Source organism: Eleutherodactylus coqui, chromosome 6 (genome assembly GCF_035609145.1).
Source record: "Eleutherodactylus coqui strain aEleCoq1 chromosome 6, aEleCoq1.hap1, whole genome shotgun sequence".
NCBI classification, from domain to species: domain Eukaryota; kingdom Metazoa; phylum Chordata; class Amphibia; order Anura; family Eleutherodactylidae; genus Eleutherodactylus; species Eleutherodactylus coqui.
Genome location: NC_089842.1, coordinates 135,261,519 through 135,282,115, shown reverse-complemented (window position 1 = coordinate 135,282,115; position 20,597 = coordinate 135,261,519). Strand labels below are relative to the sequence as shown.

Below are 20,597 nucleotides of genomic sequence, written 5' to 3'. Positions count from 1 at the left end.
ACAAATCAAAGACATGCAAAGAACAAAGATTTCACTGGCAACAGAAGAGTTGTCAGACTGCAATCAGGGCTAGAAATGTAGCCAAGGATATAAAAAAAACTTGGAAGTATCATATCAGCACATAAAGATGAAAAGGCTTTCTACAAACAGCCTCATTGTTGGAACAATGTAAGAAAGTGCATAAAAAGTGCGGCAGAAATATAGAAATCTACAGTATATAAACTGAGGAAATAGCAGAGAATCGTCAGCCTATGCATACGGATGTAGCCATCGTTAACATGACTTGTGATAACTCAGTTTACAGCATTGTAGTACTTTGTAGCTGAGTTATACTAACATATTAAATGCCAAGGTAACGTCAGCTATTTCTGTATCTACGTCTTACAATGTATGAGGATTACATCACAAGAGACTTCTTTCAATACCTGCTTGCTGCTGTACATAGTCTGTCACCTTCGTGTACTTGAAAACATTGGTACATTGTGAGACAAGTATAAAATATTACCAAAACTACTTTTATGCATATGGTTATAGAATATATTCCATTTTTAAAGAAATCCACAATATCAGTGCTTCTTCACACAGGTGTATGCGCAACTACACTCCCCGCTGCGGCGTGTAGTTGCGCATGAACAAGGTCAAATTTTGTTTCATTTTTTTAACCTTTCAAACTTTGTGCTATTCCACGCGAGCTTGAAAGGAAAAGGGGGAAGATAGGTCCTGGTATTATCTACGTGTGAGAAAGGTCAGGCAAGTCCTATCTTTTCTCCGGCATTGTATTACCACATGAGTATACAGCTAGTGAAAATGAAGCCATTGAAATCAATAGTTTCATTTCATTCTGTTATGCGGCCGTGATTTTCACGGACACATAATGGGACTAAAGCTCGCCCATCTTTTTAAGCCCTCAATTATTTTATTTTTTTTTTCTCTATAGGCCAGTGGTCTCCAAACTGTGGTTATGCAAATTTAACTACAACTTAGATCATGCTGGGAGTTCCTTCAGATGACCTTATGCATTTTTGCGCACGTCTAAGCATGACGTGCCATAAACGAGGTGCTTTTGTATGCATATTGGCGCATTTTACTGTACTTTTTGCACTCACAGGGCAAGTTTATTTGCACGCAGAACACAAACTCGCCCTGATTTAAATGGCTATTTAGCTTAATGAGGTCCAGATGTGTTATTTTATTCACAGAATTGCACAGTGTATTGTGCCTTTTCCTGCATATTAAGGCCTCGGTCAGACGGGCATTTTTTCACGCGATTTGCGGATTGCATGACGGATGCGCATCCGCAAATCGCGTGACCGGGGCTGACGATTCGCCGAAAAATCTGCAGCTAGCAGCGTTTTCGTCGAAACGGCCCAGTACTGCCCGCTATCCTCTGCCACAGCTGTGGCACAGCTGTGGCAGAGGAGAACGATATTCGCCCATTGAATTAAATGGAGCCGGCAATACAGCTGGCTCCATTGAAAGCAATGGGCTGCCGGCGAGTGCGGGATGAATTTTCGGGAAGGGCTTAAAAATATAAGCTGTCATTCAATAGCTGAGAGCTGCCTCTGATTGGTCCCTGCGCTCAGCCAATCAGAGGCAGCACTCACCCATTCATGAATTCATGAATGGGTGAGTGAGAGCTGCCTCTGATTGGTGAGAGCTGTGACCAATCAGAGGCAGCCCATTCAGCAGGCGGGGATTTTAAATCCCCGCCTGCTGAATACTACACAGAGCAGTTCAGGAGAACTGCCGGCCGGACGCGGCTGAACTCCGTCTGCAGGGAAAAGGTGAGTATATATATTTTTTTTATTTTTACACATTTTAGGATGGTGTTCAGGGAAGGGCTTATATTTTTAAGCCCTTCCCGAAAATTCATCCCGCGCTCACCGGCAGCCCATTGCTTTCAATGGAGCCGGCTGTATTGCCGGCTCCATTGAATTCAATGGGCTAACAGCGTTCTTCTCTGCCACAGCTGTTACAGAGGATTTCCGCTGCGTAATCCGCAGTGGATTTTGCCCATAGGGAATCATTGCCAACCGCGGGTCCATTAAATTGATTTTTGCACCCACGGATGGCATTTTAAAAGAATTGTGTTTTTCATGCGCATTAGAAAAAATTTGGCATGCTCCATTTGCCGCGGATCGGCAACATTACTATCACATTGATAGCAATGTGTGCGGATATCTGCATGCAAAAAAATGCCATTTAAAGCAAATCCGCGAGGAATCCGCCGTGGCAGATTCTGCGCGGATTGTATTTTTTGAGTGGACATGAGGCCTTAGAGTTGCTTTGTTTTTAGCTGACCTCAAAATCAAACAACTATAGGCCTGTGTAAACAGGTAGTCATTCATCTATAAATGACTGCCTGTTTGCAGTGTATGGAGGCAGGTGGTCAGAAGAAATCTCCAACACCCTCTGCTTCCATTCACTGAACAACTATCGCTCCGGTGTGAAAGCATATGTGCCCAACAGTCATCACGTGTAAAGGTACCTTTATCACAGGTTAAAGACCATTTCGATAGACCTATGTCCAATATAGGGGTGATTTAGGGGAGTATAAAAATAAAGACCTAACAACTGAAAAAGCAATCTTTGCATGGTGAAAGCCATTCATAAGCAAAACTGTTATTTTTCAAGGTATTTGGTGAAAAACCAACTCCAGAAGATGATTTGTGTTTTATTGACATAGCTGCTGATGACCTTGCAGAAGGGTATTACAAAAAATCAGAGGTAAGAATTAGCATTTACTACTATTTTTACTTGGTTACAAAATATTGCTGCATACCAGTTGACTGTTGCAGATTCATTAATATACTACACGGCCTAATGAATGGATCCACAAGAACTATGCATCTATGGCTTCTAGCTTGAACAAATTAAAACCCATCTATACCATCTAGTCAGAAGATTAGAGAATGTTCTTCCATGTAGTCCCTAAGTATGTTTATTATTCCACCATGCATGACACTTTTGTTCCTGTGTGAAAATGTCTTCAAACGTTTAAGCAATCTAAAACCAGTTTGCATCAAAATCTGAAATTTAAGAAGGTCAAGCAGGACCTCATTGGGTGGGAAGGAGCCATTTATAATGAATGATTGTCCATCAATACAGCTGAATTTCAGGGATCAAGTGGCTGGCATGTTCTGAAACCTACTGGGCACTATAACAACTTATCCCACCCCAGATCTCAAGACCTCCAAATAAATACATTGGTGTTCCTCAGATCACAGGTAGCATTTAACTTAGGGCTATTTCACTTCCACTGTTCTTTTCCTTATAAACACACCTACCACTAATTTAGAAGGTTATATTATACAAGCAATCCTTTAGGTACCAAATTATTCGTCCCACTTAAGGGTATACATACCATAGAGGTAGCCAAGGTGGCCAAATACCAGACTGTCCTGACGATGGCACAGTGATATAAACTGACACCAAAAGAGGAGCCCATTTTGGTGCTATGTCCATCCTTGGTCTCACCACTGAACTCGTACCACCAAAAATATTTATGTGACCATTCAGTAGAATATTCGCTCAATATGAGTAAATTCATCCAATGGTAATGTTAATTAGATATATTTCAGCCATCTATAAAGCAACCATGGATTTTCTTTGGCATCATAACAAGTTTTTTTGCTGTCTAATCTATCATTAGGACCTCAGAACTTTCCGGTCAGAAAAGACTGGTCGAGGGCCATTACTGCAGGCTTGGCAGGAAACCACAAAGCCCATTATGTGCTCTTATAAATTAGTAGCAGCTAAATTTGAAGTGTACGGATTTCAGTCAAGAGTAGAAAGCTTCATTCATAAGGTAAGTGTTTCATTGCTGTGAAGTAAATCCAGCTGAAATAAAGATAATTAATATGATAAAAGGGGAAACTTTAAGGAAATATAACCTCTACCTGACGTACATCAAACATGTACAGCTCACAACAAGTGTCAGTGTATGGAGCGGAGTTGGGAGCCGAGCCTGCTCCATATACAGCGGGTGTCAGCCATCTTTGACATTTGACACCCGCCCGCAAGAGCCTCCATCATAGATAACTCTCATTGCAGCTGTTAACCATTTCAATTGCACTGTCAATTTTTGACAGTGGCATTAAAATGTCCTTATTGGGATTGAAATACGCCAAACAGCCGTCTCATGATGAGATATTGTTTGGGTGTCATGGCAGACTGGGATTTCTGAAGACTCAGAGGACTACCATGAATGTTTGCTTGTTAAGACGTTCCTCCTGTGGCATGTCTTAATAGAATGCCTGTCAAAATATAGTATTTTGCAATACTAATGCTTTGCAGTATACCGTGTAAGAGATCAAACAATTGCAAGTTTAAGTCCCCTATAGGAACTAAAAAAGGTAAAAATAAGTAAAATACTGATTGATTTTTTTTTATTTCTACAAAAAATGTTAAAAACATTAAAGCTTAAAAAAATTATTTCCAATGGAAAATGGAAAACGTTATGGGGGTCAAAAGAAGGTTGTAGAAAGCAAGCCCTTTATAAAGTATTTTATTTGTTTTAGGCAGTACTGCATAAAAAACGACATAAATCTGATGTAGTTGTATTGACCCACAGAGTAAAGATAACACTGTGAATGCCATAAAAACACCCCACTCATCCTCCCAAAAAAGGCACAATTGTGGGGGTTTTTTGCATTTTGTCCCACGTTTTTAAAGGTTTTCCAATAAATTATATGGCAACCTAAGTGGTATCAATACAACTTGTTCCACTAAAACAAGTCCTCATGTCACCGGAAAATAAAAAAAGTTATGATTTTTTTTGGAAGTGGGGATGGAGAAATGAAAAAAAAAGGACTGTAGCTGGAAAGGGTTAATTATATAGTTATCTGAATAAATAATGGAAAATATCATAACTAATGTCTAAGTACCAAATGCAAAAAGGATAACTAACTACTGAGCTTTTGTGTGCAAAGGGTATTTTTAGGAGCTATAGTCCATTGCAGACTAGAGGGAAGGCAACATTAACAGGTCATGTGGAGGAGATTTAACAATTTCATCCACATGGTGCAGAAAAAATCTGTACAGAATCCCCAGTGCACTTGACAAGCAATGCGAATTTTACATTTGTAGCATGTCAGTTTATGCTTTGGGTTTTCATAGTGGAATTTACATCTTCATACGAAGTCATAATCTGCGCCAAATCCATGCCAAATATGTACGTAACACATGCAGCTTTTTACACAGATTTTGATGGAGATCCGTACTGAAATTCACAGCAACATGTGAATATACCCTAAATCCTTTAGGCTAACTTCACCCAGGCGAGCGCAATATGGGGCTGTGAAACCCGTCTCCATATTGTGCTCCCTACCATGTGAAATCTCCGTTTATTCGAGGAGTTTTTATGGGAAAATAGCCTTGCATTACTTTAGGAGTGCAGGGATCCTTCGGCGCGGCTGTCACAGCCACGGCAGAGGATCACAGAGTTTCTCCCATTGCTTTCAATGGAGCCAGCACTGCTGCCACCAGCCCCATTAAAAACAATGCAGCTGCAATGCCAGTTCACGTAGCCAGATAGAACATGCCATGATTTGTTTCTCGCATCGCATCATGGTACCATGCGGAAAAACATCGCTCGTGTGTATGACCCCATTCAAAATTGAGGGGGAGACTGAATGGAGTATTAGTCGCTCAAGACCACCAGAGCTTTATTCACTTTTAGGCCATAGTCAGACGGGCGTTTTTTCGCGCGATTTGCGCATCGCATGTCGCATGCGCAAATCGCGTGACCGGAGGCGAAAAATCGCGGGAAAAATCTGCACCTAGCCGCGTTAAATCGTCGCAGCAAAACGCCCGCCTGACCGGAGAAAAATCACCGTGCGCATCAAAATGCGCATGAAACTTAGACTGACCGGCGAAAAAAATGATTTTGGTGCGCACATAAAACGCCAAACGCAGATAGGTGCGATCTGCGAATCGTCGTGTCCTATAATTTATCGCATATCCGCATAAAAAGCGGACATGTGACCGATACCATAGCGAACCATTGGTTCTATATATGCGCAAATCACTTGCGCATGCGCAAATCGCGCGAAAAAACGCCCGTCTGACTAAGGCCTAAATGGACCTGCCGAGTACACGTGCAGCACACTCGCTCAGATGTTTTCACCACTCCCGTTAAAATGCATGGAGCATTGACTAGACATGCTCGGAGACTGCTTCATATAGAGTGCCATCACTGCGGGGGAAGAAGCGACCCCAACATTGACTGGAGAGTAGGACAAAAGAGTCCTGTTCTCCATATCGGCAGGTGTCTCAGCGGTAAGGGATAGGGAATAACTTGATATTCTTGTACAACTCTTTAGAGATTGCATAATATGCTTTGGAGCTGTAAATTTCTGCAGTGGATTTGCACTTTAGTGGACTGCGAATCTGCACATTTAATGAGCAACTCCTTGTGTGGATTTCCCAGCACAGAATCCATATCAAGAAATGACATATCACTTTTTTTTTTCCACATGCAAATTTCAATTGTATACACTATGGCATGGATTCCTGTTGAAAGCAGTGGGACTCAGGTTTGCCTTGGATTTAATTTGGAATTCATGTGCATTGCACATCGATTTCATGGTAAATTCAAGGCAAAAAACAATACAGCATAAACATGACCTTAAGTTCATCAAGCATTGTGAATAGAGATGAGCGAGTATACTCGCTAAAGGCAATTGCTCGAGCGAGCATTGCCTTTAGCGAGTACCTGCCCGCTCGAGACAGAAGGTTCAGGTGCCGGCGGCGGGCAGGGAGCTGCGTGGGAGAGCGGGGCGGAACGGAGGGGAGATCTCTCTCTACCTCTCTCCCCCCCGCTCCCTCCTGCTGACTGCCGCTACTCACCACTCCCCTGCGCTGGCACCCGAACCTTCTGTCTCGAGCGGGCAGGTACTCGCTAAAGGCAATGCTCGCTCGAGCAATTGCCTTTAGCGAGTATACTCGCTCATCTCTAATTGTGAGCCTACTTATAGGGTATCTGTCTCCTGCTTTTAGCTCTATAACCCAAGCCCATGGGCTGAAAGTAGGTGATCCGTCGAGTCTGGAGATGTAAGTTTATACTTATGTTCCTAGTTAATCACCTGGTGGACAAACTACTTCTCAATAGTGCTGCTCAATGCATTCAGCGGCAGTTTTCAGCACTCACATGGGGGGAACAATGAGAACGATAAGTATAACACTTACATCCCCGGACTCCATTGGTGATTTTCCTTCTGTCCATAGATTTAGCTTGTAGGGTTAAAAGTAGGTGACAGATTCCCCTTAATACTATGTCAACTGATTTTTCAACATTTAATACATATATTGTACAATTTCTGGGTTCTGCTAAGAAAAGTTGATAATATTCAAACATAACGGTGACTTTTTACAATTTCTTTAGAACATTAAAGACATTTTGCTTGCGGGCCACAGGCAAGCTGTGGCTTGGATGGATGAATGGTATGGTAAGTATTTAAAGAGTACCTGCATTTTCAGAAAACGTTTGACATGTCAAAGACGTATTAAAAAGTATTGATCAGTGGGGGTCCCACTGCTGAGATCCCTGCTAATCGCTAGATTGAGGGGGCTGTAGCACTCACCTAAGTGCTATACCACCTTGACTACATTCGCTCACTTTTAGTTGCTTCCAGCAGCTGAAGACAGCCTCATAGAAGTGTGTTTTGTTTTCCAAGAACATTGTTTTAGACTCACACATATGGAGATTTTGGGCCAGCATGACAGATGAAGCCACAGTGTGTGGCCAGTGTTATTTAATTAGCATGTTGGTGTTTTCTCTTGGTTTCTTTGCCAATGGCAAGAATCACTATTCAATCACTAGTCCATCTGTTTACTGTTTGATCTGAGACATAAGCCCCTAGATTAGTGTTCCAGAACGTAAGGCTGAGGTTAATTGCTAAAGGAATCTATGCGTGAATATCATATGTTACATATGTTTACAGGCATGTCACTAGAAGATGTGCGGAAGTTTGAGAAAAGGCTTCAGGAGGAAACAAACTGTAAAGTCAATTCCCAGAAAAAGAATGCAGGTAAGAAATGTCTGTTATAACAAGTCTTTTACATTGAAATTCCAGCACAATGAAGTTGTCATAATACAAGTACTTCAAGTACATTTCCTTAAAAAAACAACTATCTATATAATAACTAAATACCAATGGGTTTTCTTCTACAGTTAGGTTACCGTTCATTTACAGCCATTCAGGGAATGACATCACTGAATGGCTGTGATTGGTTCATCCAGCACCAGCTGTGATTGGCTGGCGCTCAATCTAATCACAGTGCTTATTTGCTGACGGTGGAGAAATTCAAAGCCCCGTTTAGCAGAGAGAGCTGAGAGCGGGGATAATTACAGAGCAGCTTGCCGCACCACCGGAAAGACCATCGCGTGGGGGACATGGACACCGACTGCAAGGTGAATATTGCGGTTTTTTTTATTTACCAAGGCAAAGGGCTGCCAGCAGGGTGGCCCCATTGTCAGACTTAAGATTGTGCGGGGTCAGGCACAAGTCAGCCTGGGCCTGCAGAGCCATCAACAGCTCTTCAGCCATGAGGCTGTACTCCCATAGACATATTAGTTTTAGGACAGCGCTGTATGGGGGCCTGATTTTGTCACATACAGATATTTGTGCCAATGTGGAGGGCAAGAAGTATACACTGCCTTTGGAGAGCTGACCATACGCACTGTCCCACCCTCATCTTCCTCTTTAGAGGAAAAAAATGCTTGGGTAGCAGTGCATTCAATGTTTTGGTCTTCTCTCTCTGGCTGTACTTGTCCTATAGTAATCAGTACTCCGGCTTTCTAATCACAGATTCATTTTATACTTTGAATTTTTTTTAAAAAATTGTGACGGTGGTATACCAAACACAAGTAAATAACATTTGAAAGGGTCAAAAAAACATAAGAGAAAAAAAAATGTTGCAATGTGCACTGCCTCATCAGGCTCTTCACTAAAGCTTGCCACATACACTAACCATAGTAGCTGTTCAATGATCTAATATATATAGAGGACCCCTGACTGTCCCCAACAGCAAATGTTGGGAGAGTAATAATTAGGCATGTTGCATTTCAACATACTCTACACCTTGCTATGGATCTGGCAGTAACTTATTCCCCTCTCCCCATTAAAATAAACTTGCATACTCAACAACTGTGCATTATCATGGCGGAGACTCGAAAAATAGATGTCAGCTGTACATGGGTTCCATAGCTGTCACATCTGTAAGCATGAACATTGTACCCAATGTTTTATTAATGTATTTTACTCTTCTGTTCACCTAAGCATAGGCTTATTCCTGTAATTATTTGTATTAACGAATGCTTGCTCCCCTGTTTGTGCATTTGAGCAATCGCTCAGACCGGCTTGGTAGAACGCAGGATGACTACAGTGATGCCTTGGCACCAAATGGGTGGGAGACTTTCCTAGTGGCTCCAGTGTACTAACATTGTACCCTATTTCTACTAGTGCTTATTGATCATTTGTTATGGCTTGAAAAAGAAGCCATTATTGCTGGTTAAGTCCTCCAAATACTTTGTTGTATTTCCTGACCTTGTACAAATAAAGTGCAGACTTCTTCATCCTGAGATTATGGGTCTTATATTTCTCTTCTATATCTCAATGCATATTTAACAAGTGATCTTGGATTTGGGAGATCGAGTGAACTCTTCCCCCCATCATGGAAGTCAATGATAATCTACTCACTTTTATTTGCTTTCTGCTAACCACTAGAGATGAGCGAGCACCAAAATGCCCGGGTCCTCGTTATTCGAGTCGAGCTTTTCGTAAAATTCGAGAGCTCTACTCGAGTAACGAACCCCATTGACTACAATGGGAGACTCGGGCATTTTTGTATGGGACCCACCATTTGCCGAGCATTTTTTTTCCTGTGTTCTCTCTCTCTCTCCTCCGCTCAGCCAGCCACAAACTACCATTGACATGTGCAGCGTCGCAGCAGGGAGGGGTCATATCTGACACGTCAGCGGCGGGGAGGGGCAGAAACTGGGGCGGGGTCGAACACGGCATGATGCTTGCTCGACTAGCGAGCACCATTGAGTATGCTAATACTTGAACGAGCATCAAGCTCGGAAGAGTACGTTCGCTCAACTCTACTAACCACTACTGTGATTGGTTACACCTTTCAGCGCCGATTTATATTCTTCCCCTTCTATATACTGTGGTCATCTTTAAGCATTACAGTGTATAGGTTTTGCCCAGCGTGTTCATTTAACTTTATGTCCGTGTGAAACTTGATGGACAATAATAGAACAATTTCAACCAATCCCAAGTGATTACATTGGAAAAAAATTCCTTCAATGTGAGAAATGTCGTACCAGGGCAAGATTTATTAATAATATCCCAAGAAAACCATGTCTACAATTTTAGAATGTCACATAGCTTATGATGGATGTCCCTAATACTAAGGAGAGTCAAAAGCCCTCGATTAGGTCTGACCTGAGCAATCGGTGCTTTTGTAAGACAACACTTTGTAGACATTGATAAATGTGTCACACAGTGAAATTCCTAAGTGTCTTATATTTTATAAGCAGTTATGAAAGTTTCTCAGCTGTTTGATAGATTTAAAACCTTTTATGGCAACTTAACTGCAATAGCAAATGATAAATCTGTTCTATTGTATTTATGCCCTCTAAACACTTGTTAGGTTGACTTATTTGCTGACCATACAGATCCTGAGGGGATCCAGCTTCAATGTAATGTGTATGCAAGCAGCGCCCTGTCCCTAGACATGGATTTCAACCATCTAATCCATTCTTCTGGAGGAGATAAGTAGCACCAGTGGTGTCCAACAACAACGTATCACTTCCCATGGCAATAAACACTCATACCTGAGCATGGATTCTTATGGGAGAGTTGCAGGAGATGGCTGAAAGCTATCTATAGTGTATGGCTAGACTTACTGCAAAGATGTATAGTTAGTATCAGTGAAACCACCAGATTCTGTCCTAGGAGATCAAGGCAGTTTTTTTGTTTAAAGCCTTTCTTTGCAGTCTTTGCAACTGACTATACAGCTTAAGCAACGAGATCTAATATGGTATAATGCATGAATCATTAGTATGAACCTTTTAGGATGCCACAGACAATATACACTATTTTCCAATTGAATTAAGTAATGTTAGTTTACATCCATTGTTGTTGTTGGGCTTGGCTATTTTTTCATAATTTTTACATTGATAGTTTTTCCTTTTTCTAGTTTCTATCCTTGCAGAATTATGTAAAAATAAATATTTAGAGACATTGCCAGAATTTAACTTGTATAATGTAAACCGGGACTTGCTTACTGATTTATTCACTGAGACAGTAGGGTTCTAGTCTTGTATAGATTAATTCACTGAAAAGGACCCACTAGAGAATCTAATTTTTATTATTAAAAAATAACTTTTATTTATCCTATTAAAAATTGACAAACATATATGACAACAAAAAATTTTTTTTTAAAAATAATGCCTCCGTTATCAATGCTGTGTTAGCAAAGAATAACAGTATTTTTGATATTTGTTATTTCTTTTGTGGAGGTATAAAAGTGTAATAGGGAACACCCTGAAATTGGTCTGTTACCCAGAGATACAAGGGTCACAGAGTAACCAGTTGGCCCAGATTCGGCCTTGACTGTATTAAGGAATAAACCGAAGGTCTCGTATAATTATTCCACTACTTTGGTGCAGTTTATTATAATTTGTTGAAACTGGTACACACGTAGTTATTCTCAAAAAAACGTGGATATTTAGGAAGATATTGCACTCCTAAGGCGCAATGATTGATATTTTTTTTGCAATCGATGCGCCTTCTTTTGTTAAAACGATCGACGCGTTTCCTCGGCTCCTAATTATTTAGCCGATTCATCAGGATCAGAGTATCATGTTGTATTGTTGTCCACTCAGGGATATATAACTGGGTGTTTACAAGATCGCACGAGGGGCGTGATGCTCAAATTACGATAAAGAGCAGTTAATTTTCCTAGCAATAATAGCCCACTTTGGTTACCAAGTTAGAGGCTACTTTACTGGAAAAAGAGATGTTTGCTCAGATACAGATATGCGATTGAGTCTATGATGACGTCTGATGAGTTTAGGGCGCAATCATAGAAACATGTAATGCACTGCGGTGCTGTCATGCGTGTTATGTTTGCCGTTAAAGAGGCAATTATAGATGAGTGTATATGTTTCCACCATATAGTGCTGTAAGGTTATTCAAACGCCGAGAATGAGCTGAGGTAGCTGAATGAGCTAGATAACATTACTCATTGAAAAGTCAGCTAACCACTGTAAAGCTCAAATGAAATAATTGAGGCGCTATGAATCAGCTAAGGTAGCTGAATTAGCTAGATACTATTGCTCATTAAAGGTCAGCAAACCACTATGTAGCTCATTGAGATTGTTCAAGTATTATGCATCAGCTGAGGTAGCTGCATGGGCTAGGTGATATTGCTCATTGGGGGTCAGCTCACCACTATATAGCCCATTGAAGTTATTCAAGTGCTATGAAACAGCTGAGGTGGCTGACTGACCCCCAATGTAACAGCTGTGGCAGAGAAGAACGATGTTTGCCCATTGAATTCAATGGAGCCGGCAATACAGCAGGTTCCACTGAAAGCAATGGGCTGCCGGCGATCGCGGGATGAATTGTCGGGAAGGGCTTAAATATATAAGCCCTTCCCTGCAATTCATCCAGAAATGTGTTACAATAAAAATATATACCGTATATACCGGCGTATAAGGCAACGGGGCGTATAAGACGACCCCCCAACTGTCACCTTATACGCCGGGAATACAGCGGAGCAAAGAATAAAAATCATTACTCACTTCCCCTGGCGTTCTGCGGCGCTGCTGCAGGCTGTCGCTCCCTCCTGGTCCCCGGCAGAGCATTGCTTTCTGGACGCAGGGCTTGAAATCCCCGCCTCCAGAAAACACACGTGCCTTCAGCCAATCACAGCCAATGACAATGATGTCATTGAATGGCTGTGATTGGCTGACGGCGTGTGTTAGCTAATCACAGTAGCTTTCTGGAGGCGGGGATTTCAAGCCCTGCGTCCAGAAAGCAATGCTCTGCCAGGGACCAGGAGGGAGCGACAGCCTGCAGCAGCGCCGCAGAACGCCGGGGGAGGTGAGTAATGATTTTTATTCTTTGCTCCGCTGTATTCCCGGCGTATAAGGTGACAGTTGGGGGGTCGTCTTATATGCCCCGTCGCCTTATACGCCGGTATATACGGTATATATTTTTATTTTTACACATTTCTGGATGAATTGCAGGGAAGGGCTTATATATTTAAGCCCTTCCCGACAATTCATCCCGCGCACGCCGGCAGCCCATTGCTTTCAGTGGAACCTGCTGTATTGCCGGCTCCATTGAATTCAATGGGCAAACATCGTTCTTCTCTGCCACAGCTGTTACAGCTATGGCAGAGGAGAACGACCTTTATGCTGACAGTGCGGGGGGGGGGGGGCACTCTTGCTGCTATTGTGGCTTAATAGTGGGACCTGGGAACTTGAGATGCAGCCCAACATGTAGCCCCTCGCCTGCCCTATCCGTTGCTGTGTCATTCCCATCACTTTCTTGAATTGCCCCGATTTTCACAAATGAAAACCTTAGCGAGCATCGGCAATATACAAAAATGCTCGGGTCGCCCATTGACTTCAATGGGGTTCGTTACTCGAAACGAACCCTCGAGCATCGCGAAAATTTCGTCCCGAGTAACGAGCACCCGAGCATTTTGGTGCTCGCTCATCTCTATTCACAACCAATTAAAAATTTCCACAGACAAACTGCAAAAATACATGGTTCATATGGTGCATACATATACCCTCCCCTCCTTTATTCTACACTGTGAACTGGACATACTTGTGTCTTGAGATATGGAAGGAGCTTGATTTACAGAGCATTCTGCATACATTCTCATTTGTAAAGAGTGGCAGTTCTTTACCTAGAAAATTGTAGCTCCGGAGAATAAAACTTTCTCACATCTTTTGTGGATTGTTTGTCCCCTACTCAAAGACGTTCCCAGCCAATTTCCAGAAAAAAACTTTCTTGGAATACACTACAAGCCCACATGCACCTTCAAGAACTCTCGAACAAGCGATTGTTTGTCTGACAGTTGTCTCCACTGGCTCCTCCATACATATGAATATTCAGCTCGGCTGAACGTTCATGTGTTTAGGGAGTTAAGCCACAGCCAGACACTTTTAGTGTAAGCTTATCTCCCTAGGAACAAAAGGATTGGGTGTTGAAATTCAAAATCCCAAATCCTTCTTTCCCCGGACATTATGTGACAAGGGTAAGTTGAGCTGCTCACATGTACATTATAGAGTAACTCAGCCATTATCTGTGGGTTCAGATGACTAAATTTCATCCAATAGATAGGCTCACCGTGGAGAATCGCAGCAATTGCAGCATGCCGCAATTTAAATCTCGCGAGTGGAGAATCGCTATGATTCTCCGCTCGTGGACATGGGCACTGTGCTTTCCATAGCAACCCTATGGTTACAGAGCGTGATCTGTGGGCAATTTATCGCCAGCAGATCATCGCCCGTGGACAGGCAGCCTTACACTCAGCAACTACAGTATCTTTCAGATAGTCGCTCAGAAAAGTCACTGAAGTGTACGAACAACAGTTGTTTTCAAGTTTTTGCATAGAACACTTATTGTACATTGGTTATTTGCTGAGATATAGTTTGTAGGGGGCATCTCTTTGCAAATATATTAGCAGGTCATTAAAATACAAAAAACTGTGACTTTATACCAGCCACCCTTTTGATCAACTCTGACTATTTATTATAGGAGCTAAAATGAAACAACTTGTGATTAAGCAATGAATTACTGCTCTTCACCCTGTTGGTGGCCATGTGTACACAGAACGATTACCGCTTGCATTCGCTCAGTTGCCCCATGTAAAGCCATCTTAAGTTCCTTGGTTACTTAGCAAAAGATCTTTCTTCCTTTTTATTCTTTATCTTCTTTATTTTATTGTTATCTGTGTAATCTGCTGGTTTTAACAATGATGAAAGTTTCTCTCTCAACTGTTGCAGATCCAAAGACTGAAAATTCGCTAAACATTGGTGGAGGAAAGCATTCAATTAACAGATCAACCTCTTGGAATAATGGAACAGAGGCATGTACTTATGCATCCACCAATGGAACTTCAGAATCCAAACCTCGACCAAGGCTGCCTTCGGCTCCGGAATAATATTTAGAAATGCTGAGCTTTTCAAATTCCGAATAGGACATTGTCTAAATGCGTCTTGGAAGATGTTATTAGGGTCTTCTGAACAAACCATTTACTATAGACTCGATAGGATGAGGAGGTCACTTTGATAGGAGAGAAGGCGGCTAAGAGATTTGATCTTGTCCGTGTACTTTCACAGCACATGACATAAACAGGTGCAATTCTTATAATGTGTAAAAAGGAATTAAATCTACTTTATTACAGTGATGTTTAAATAAGACAATGTTTTAATGGGTGCAGGAGAAGTAGCTGTAAAAGACACACGTACTTACACAGTGAACATGTTGCCACTCAGATGTTGCAGATGAAACATTTTAAGCTACAGATGAGAAACAACTTGTAAACATGTTTGATATTTTGTATATTGTTTATGTTGTACAGTGGAGGTATGCAGGCAATTCTACTATCTACTATTTTGTAATTCCTCTTCTCTCTGGCCCAGAAGATGTTCAGGCAACTTCAGCAGAGCTGCAATTAACAACAATACTTGTGTAGACTGTGCTGTATGTGTACAAATTTTGCAATGTCTCTAAAACCAGGTAAACTATTTAAACAAATCTCGTTTAAACAAGGGACACATATTAATGTGAAAGCCTTATAGATAAAATTGGAATATCAGAACTCACCTAGCCTGATTAGGTCAGATTTGGCCATAGTAAGCCTCATAGAAGTCCTATGGCTAGTCCACTTGGGTGACTCATGGTCATGGTGACTAGCAATGTAGAGTTTTTGTGTATCTAATATACTTGCATCACTATAGATAAAAGGCACACTTCCATTATACAGCTTCTGTAGATGAACTCAAGCAAAATAGAATAATTGTTCAACACATTGAACAAGTACCACTGGTTTCATGGACACAAACTGAGTTATAGTGATGTAATGTTATCTGTTGGCACAAAATAATAAAAGGGCTGTAAGGGTTATTTTTATACAATATTAAAAATGGCTTCTTAAGGCTGCCATTAATTTATCTCTTTTGCTGGAGCAGGCTGTTAATTGTGGACCTCTTTAGGGAGGCAGTATATGTCACTTCTAATTTGTCTGTCCACTATCCCTCTCCTTGTTCTCTTGTCCTTGAAATTATATTTCACAGTCTGGTATTTTACCTTTTATCCAATATTCTGTGCTTTAAATGGCACCATGTTGTAAGATGCTACCTCACATCTGGCTTTGGCTTTAGGATGGCAAGGTGGCAGTAAGGAGACCAATTTTTTGATAACCAAGCAGACTAAAACTCCAGGCCATATATCAGGTTGGGGATCAACCCTAACCTTGCCAAGGATAGGATCAATGTCTCAACAATAGATCCTTACTTACCTGAGGTCCAACCATGTCCAGATCTTAAGGATTCTTTGTGCTTGCTTGTAGTGTAGCATGACACCTTTAGTGCATGCTTGTGTTGTCATGAAGTGCCAGGTCACCTTATGAAGAATAAGTCCCCAGCTAATATATCAAGGAAAGGGAATAGTTCTTTATACAAATGGGATCTTCATGATGCAGACACTTAAAGAGGCTGCATGTCATGTTATCATTTCCCCAAAATGTCACAAGTCTATGAGAAATAAGAAAATAAAGAATTTTATACTGTTAAAAATCGTCTCCAGTCTCCATTGGGCCTATGTATACACCAAATGTGGTTGTGACATGTTATAACTATATAACACAGTGATATTTGGTCCACTGAGATGTAATGTCCCACATCAGTGATTGGAAGATGCAGTTGCTTTGGGCACTTCTTCACTGGGATCTACTATCTAAACTAGTGCAATGGGGACCAGAGGTAAGCCGTGGTGTGAGACCAGAGGAGAACTTCAAAAACAATAATAAGCAAATACAAAATATTCTTATTATTTCGGGCAACCACTCTTAAAACAGAGCAAGCAGCCTGGTATATTCAACATGTTCAAGGGATACACCTAAAATTCCCTACTTGGAGATGTTATAAATAAAATAATTGGAGTAGCTAATAAACATGAGGTCAGATAAAAAAATGTAAAATGTCTAAATATAAGCATTGGTTTGGATTAGAGATGAGCGAACGTACTCGTTACGAGTACTTACGCACCCGAGCACCGCCATTTTCGAGTACAGCAGTACTCGCGCGTAAAGATTCGGGGGGCGCCGTGGCGGCACGGGGGGTAGCAGTGGGGAGTGGGGGGGAGAGGGAGAGAGAGAGGGCTCCCCCCTGTTCCCCGCTGCTACCCCCCGCACCGCCGCGCCTCTCCCCGCCCCCCGGCGCCCCCCGAATCTTTACGCCCGAGTACTGAAGTACTCGAAAATGGCGGTACTCGGGTGCGTAAGTACTCATTACGAGTACGTTCGCTCATCTCTAGTTTGGATCATTTCCTTTTTCTAGTCTTAGATTTCTCTTTGCTGGTGTAAAAAATGAGAGAACTACCACCAAGAAGTGTCTGTGGCTCTGACTCCCTGGTCACCTGCGGATGTGTAACATGTGTATGGTCGATTTTCTTCTTCAGTGCATCTACTGACCAGTTATGGTGATACCCCTGCCCTCTATACGTTTGCTTACGTGAAAAATATTCTATTTACTATTTGAGGTATTTTTCAAGCACTCTGTACTGTACAGAATATTTTGCACATATCTTAATAAATCATAAAGTGAACTATTTTTCACTATACTTGCGTCTTTGAATTTTTGTTTGAATTTACTTATCGAGGCAAATGAAGATATTCTCTTAAGTATGTGGGTTCATTTTAAGCAATCTGCCTGAAACTGGCCATACACAGCATGAGGTTCTGGATAGGCATCTGGACTTGTTGTGTGTGGCCACATTGTAGACATGCATACACTAAGGATCAATATGGATGAAGTCTTGGACAAGAACAGGTTTGTTTCGAGCATATAGTTTTGTATACTTGCCATTAATTGCCTTTAAACAAAAGAAAAAGACTAGAGCACTAAGACCTCTTACTTTGGGGAGGGGGGGGGCTTTCTGCTCCTACCCCTCTTTTAACATCCAATAGATTCCCAGGCTCTCAGTGTCCAACTCGCGTCAGTATCCATGGTCCATCCTCCTCCCGCCTAACTTATAATATGATGTAGAGGCTGAAACGGTGTAACATTGCTGAACCAAGCCAAGGTGAACCCTATAGGCTCTGTCTCTCCATATTGTATTCCACACTGGTACGCTCTCCTTCTCTGCAGGCAGTGCTGACTAGCTGTTCGTCTACTACAAAATGCTGCCCCCAGAAATAACATCTAAAGGGGAAGAGAAAAAACACAAAGAATGGTACTACACTATTATCCATTTCCATAGGAAGGGTAAAATGAGGGCAGTGGAGGCAACAAATCCCAGACCGGATCCCCAAATTAATTCAAAACTCAGTCTACACCCATGGACTAGACCCCTTAAATAAGTCAGGCCCAAGACCAAACCCCTTATATAAAATCAGACCCAAAAGCAGACTGGCATTTAGTCTGTTACCTGTTTTTATTTAGGGGATCTTAATGGTACGGAATTGTTATGCAGTAATAATAAGACACCCTTGCACCCTGCAATGCAATAATTAACCCACTCACCTCCCTCATCCTCCCACAGTAACCTGTATTCACAGTCTTGGCCTCTGCTTTTCTGAGACGATGGAAAGACGCTAGAGGTATGACCAACTGTTGTTTTAGCAACAAGTTTGTGAGAACTGGCTGAATTCCACCTGGGGTATGGATGATTAAGACCCAAGGAAAGATCCCATAAGTACATACCCCAGACTTCCATAAGTAAATCAGACCCAAGACCCTCTAAATAAATCAGACCTCTAATCAGACCCCTTAAATGTTTCCAGCCTCCTGACCCCCTAACTAATACAAACCAAACCAAAGAGAAAAAAAATCAAACCCTACACTAGACCACTGACTTACCACTCCATGCTTAAGGGTCCTTTCTGCTGCGGATGCATGATGCAAAGCAAATCCAGAAAAATAAGGGCCTACATTAAAAAAAAATGTTCATGAGTGTCTGTGGGGTTCTCCAGTGTGTGCACCACTTGAAAAAGTTGTACTGCAGCTTATATCTTCTGTATGCAGTTATATTTAGAGCATGGTCAACTACGCTTTTTGCTACACTTGAGCCAATGCTATTGACATACACCAGCCAAATGTATAGCATGCCATAAGAACAATCTTGAGACATATGTCTGAGTGATGAAACTCTATAACCACATTAGACATATACATCAAGAGATTTTCCTAGCACATATGCCAAACCTTCATCTCAACTGTGGTGTGAACCTAGCCTAAGTAACTGCAGAACATCGCTCTTCCATCTGGCAGGATATACTGACATACCTATGAAACTGATATTCTACATCCATACAGTTCTACTATACATAAAGGACTATGCTATTGGTAGAGGTATAAGTTTGTTATATGAGTACCTCCTCTATAAAAACTTCACTGAAGCCCCTAGATGCTGACATTTTGAGCCATAGTCACTTTAGGTAGGAGCAAATCTGTGTGACAAATAGACTTACTATAACAGAAACATAGACTATAGGACTCGTGACAAAACTTTTCTTGAGGTACATGTAAGATCTACATGGAAGCAATTTTCATTAAGGGGGTACAACACCCTTTCTTTCCATTTGCAATGAGCTTTAAGTCTTACCATTTCTCTGAATACTCACAGAGTAGAAATTGATGAAGTATTGTATACTACAGAGGGCCTCACAGCCAGTGTCTTTCAATGGCTACTGGTTTCTTGTTGATAGGGATTGAGTGCTTGGATCTATGTCTGTGTCAATCTGGTTTAGCCGATCATTCTTGCCAGGAGTACTACAAGTAGTCTTCTGCAGATCCCAGTACCAGTTATAGAGCTGGTCAAGGATGCTCTAGAACAACAAGGGGGAGCTAGGTTTAAGGGGGGTGAGGAACCAAAGAGAGACACACACCATCCCTAGTCCATCAAGAGGGACAGTCGATAAAGGCGTGCACAATTAAAGGTCCTAGTGGCAATCACACATGCAAATTCAACACAAGTAGCACAAAATAGTATTCCCCAGAGGAAGTCGACCAGCAAAACTCAAGTTGGGCGGTTATTCTGATATTGCTTTGCCATGTAGAACAGCAACGTTCTTACTTTACATGCCTGTTTATTGATCACTTCTGTGAGTATAATGAAAGAAAGGTTTTCACACCTGCCTTAGGACTCAGTTCATGGTTCCCAATTCTCTGCTTCATTTTTGGAGGAGAGAAGCTAAAATAAAATTGAAAAAAAAAGCAGAACCATTTTTTTCCCCATTGACTTCTATGGAGTTTCAAAAAACAAAGCAAAAGGAAAGGCTTTCATTCCATCAGGTTTCCGTTTTTTTTGGACAGAAAAATAGCGCAGTTGGCAACCTAATTT

General features: G+C 41.6%; 1 protein-coding gene across 1 annotated transcript in view; it reads left to right on the top strand.

Annotated features, from left to right (window-relative positions):
* Nucleotides 1-17,295, top strand: part of LOC136632673 (cytoplasmic phosphatidylinositol transfer protein 1-like) — a 125,832-nt gene extending 108,537 nt beyond the window's left edge. Inside the window, exons 6-10 of the mRNA XM_066607719.1 lie at nt 2,635-2,727; nt 3,653-3,808; nt 7,385-7,448; nt 7,944-8,030; nt 15,038-17,295. Coding sequence (XP_066463816.1) covers nt 2,635-2,727; nt 3,653-3,808; nt 7,385-7,448; nt 7,944-8,030; nt 15,038-15,195 — 558 coding nt within the window. The 3' untranslated portion in view covers nt 15,196-17,295. The remainder of the gene's footprint in view (nt 1-2,634; nt 2,728-3,652; nt 3,809-7,384; nt 7,449-7,943; nt 8,031-15,037) is intronic.
* The last annotated feature ends 3,302 nt before the right edge of the window (nt 17,296-20,597 follow it).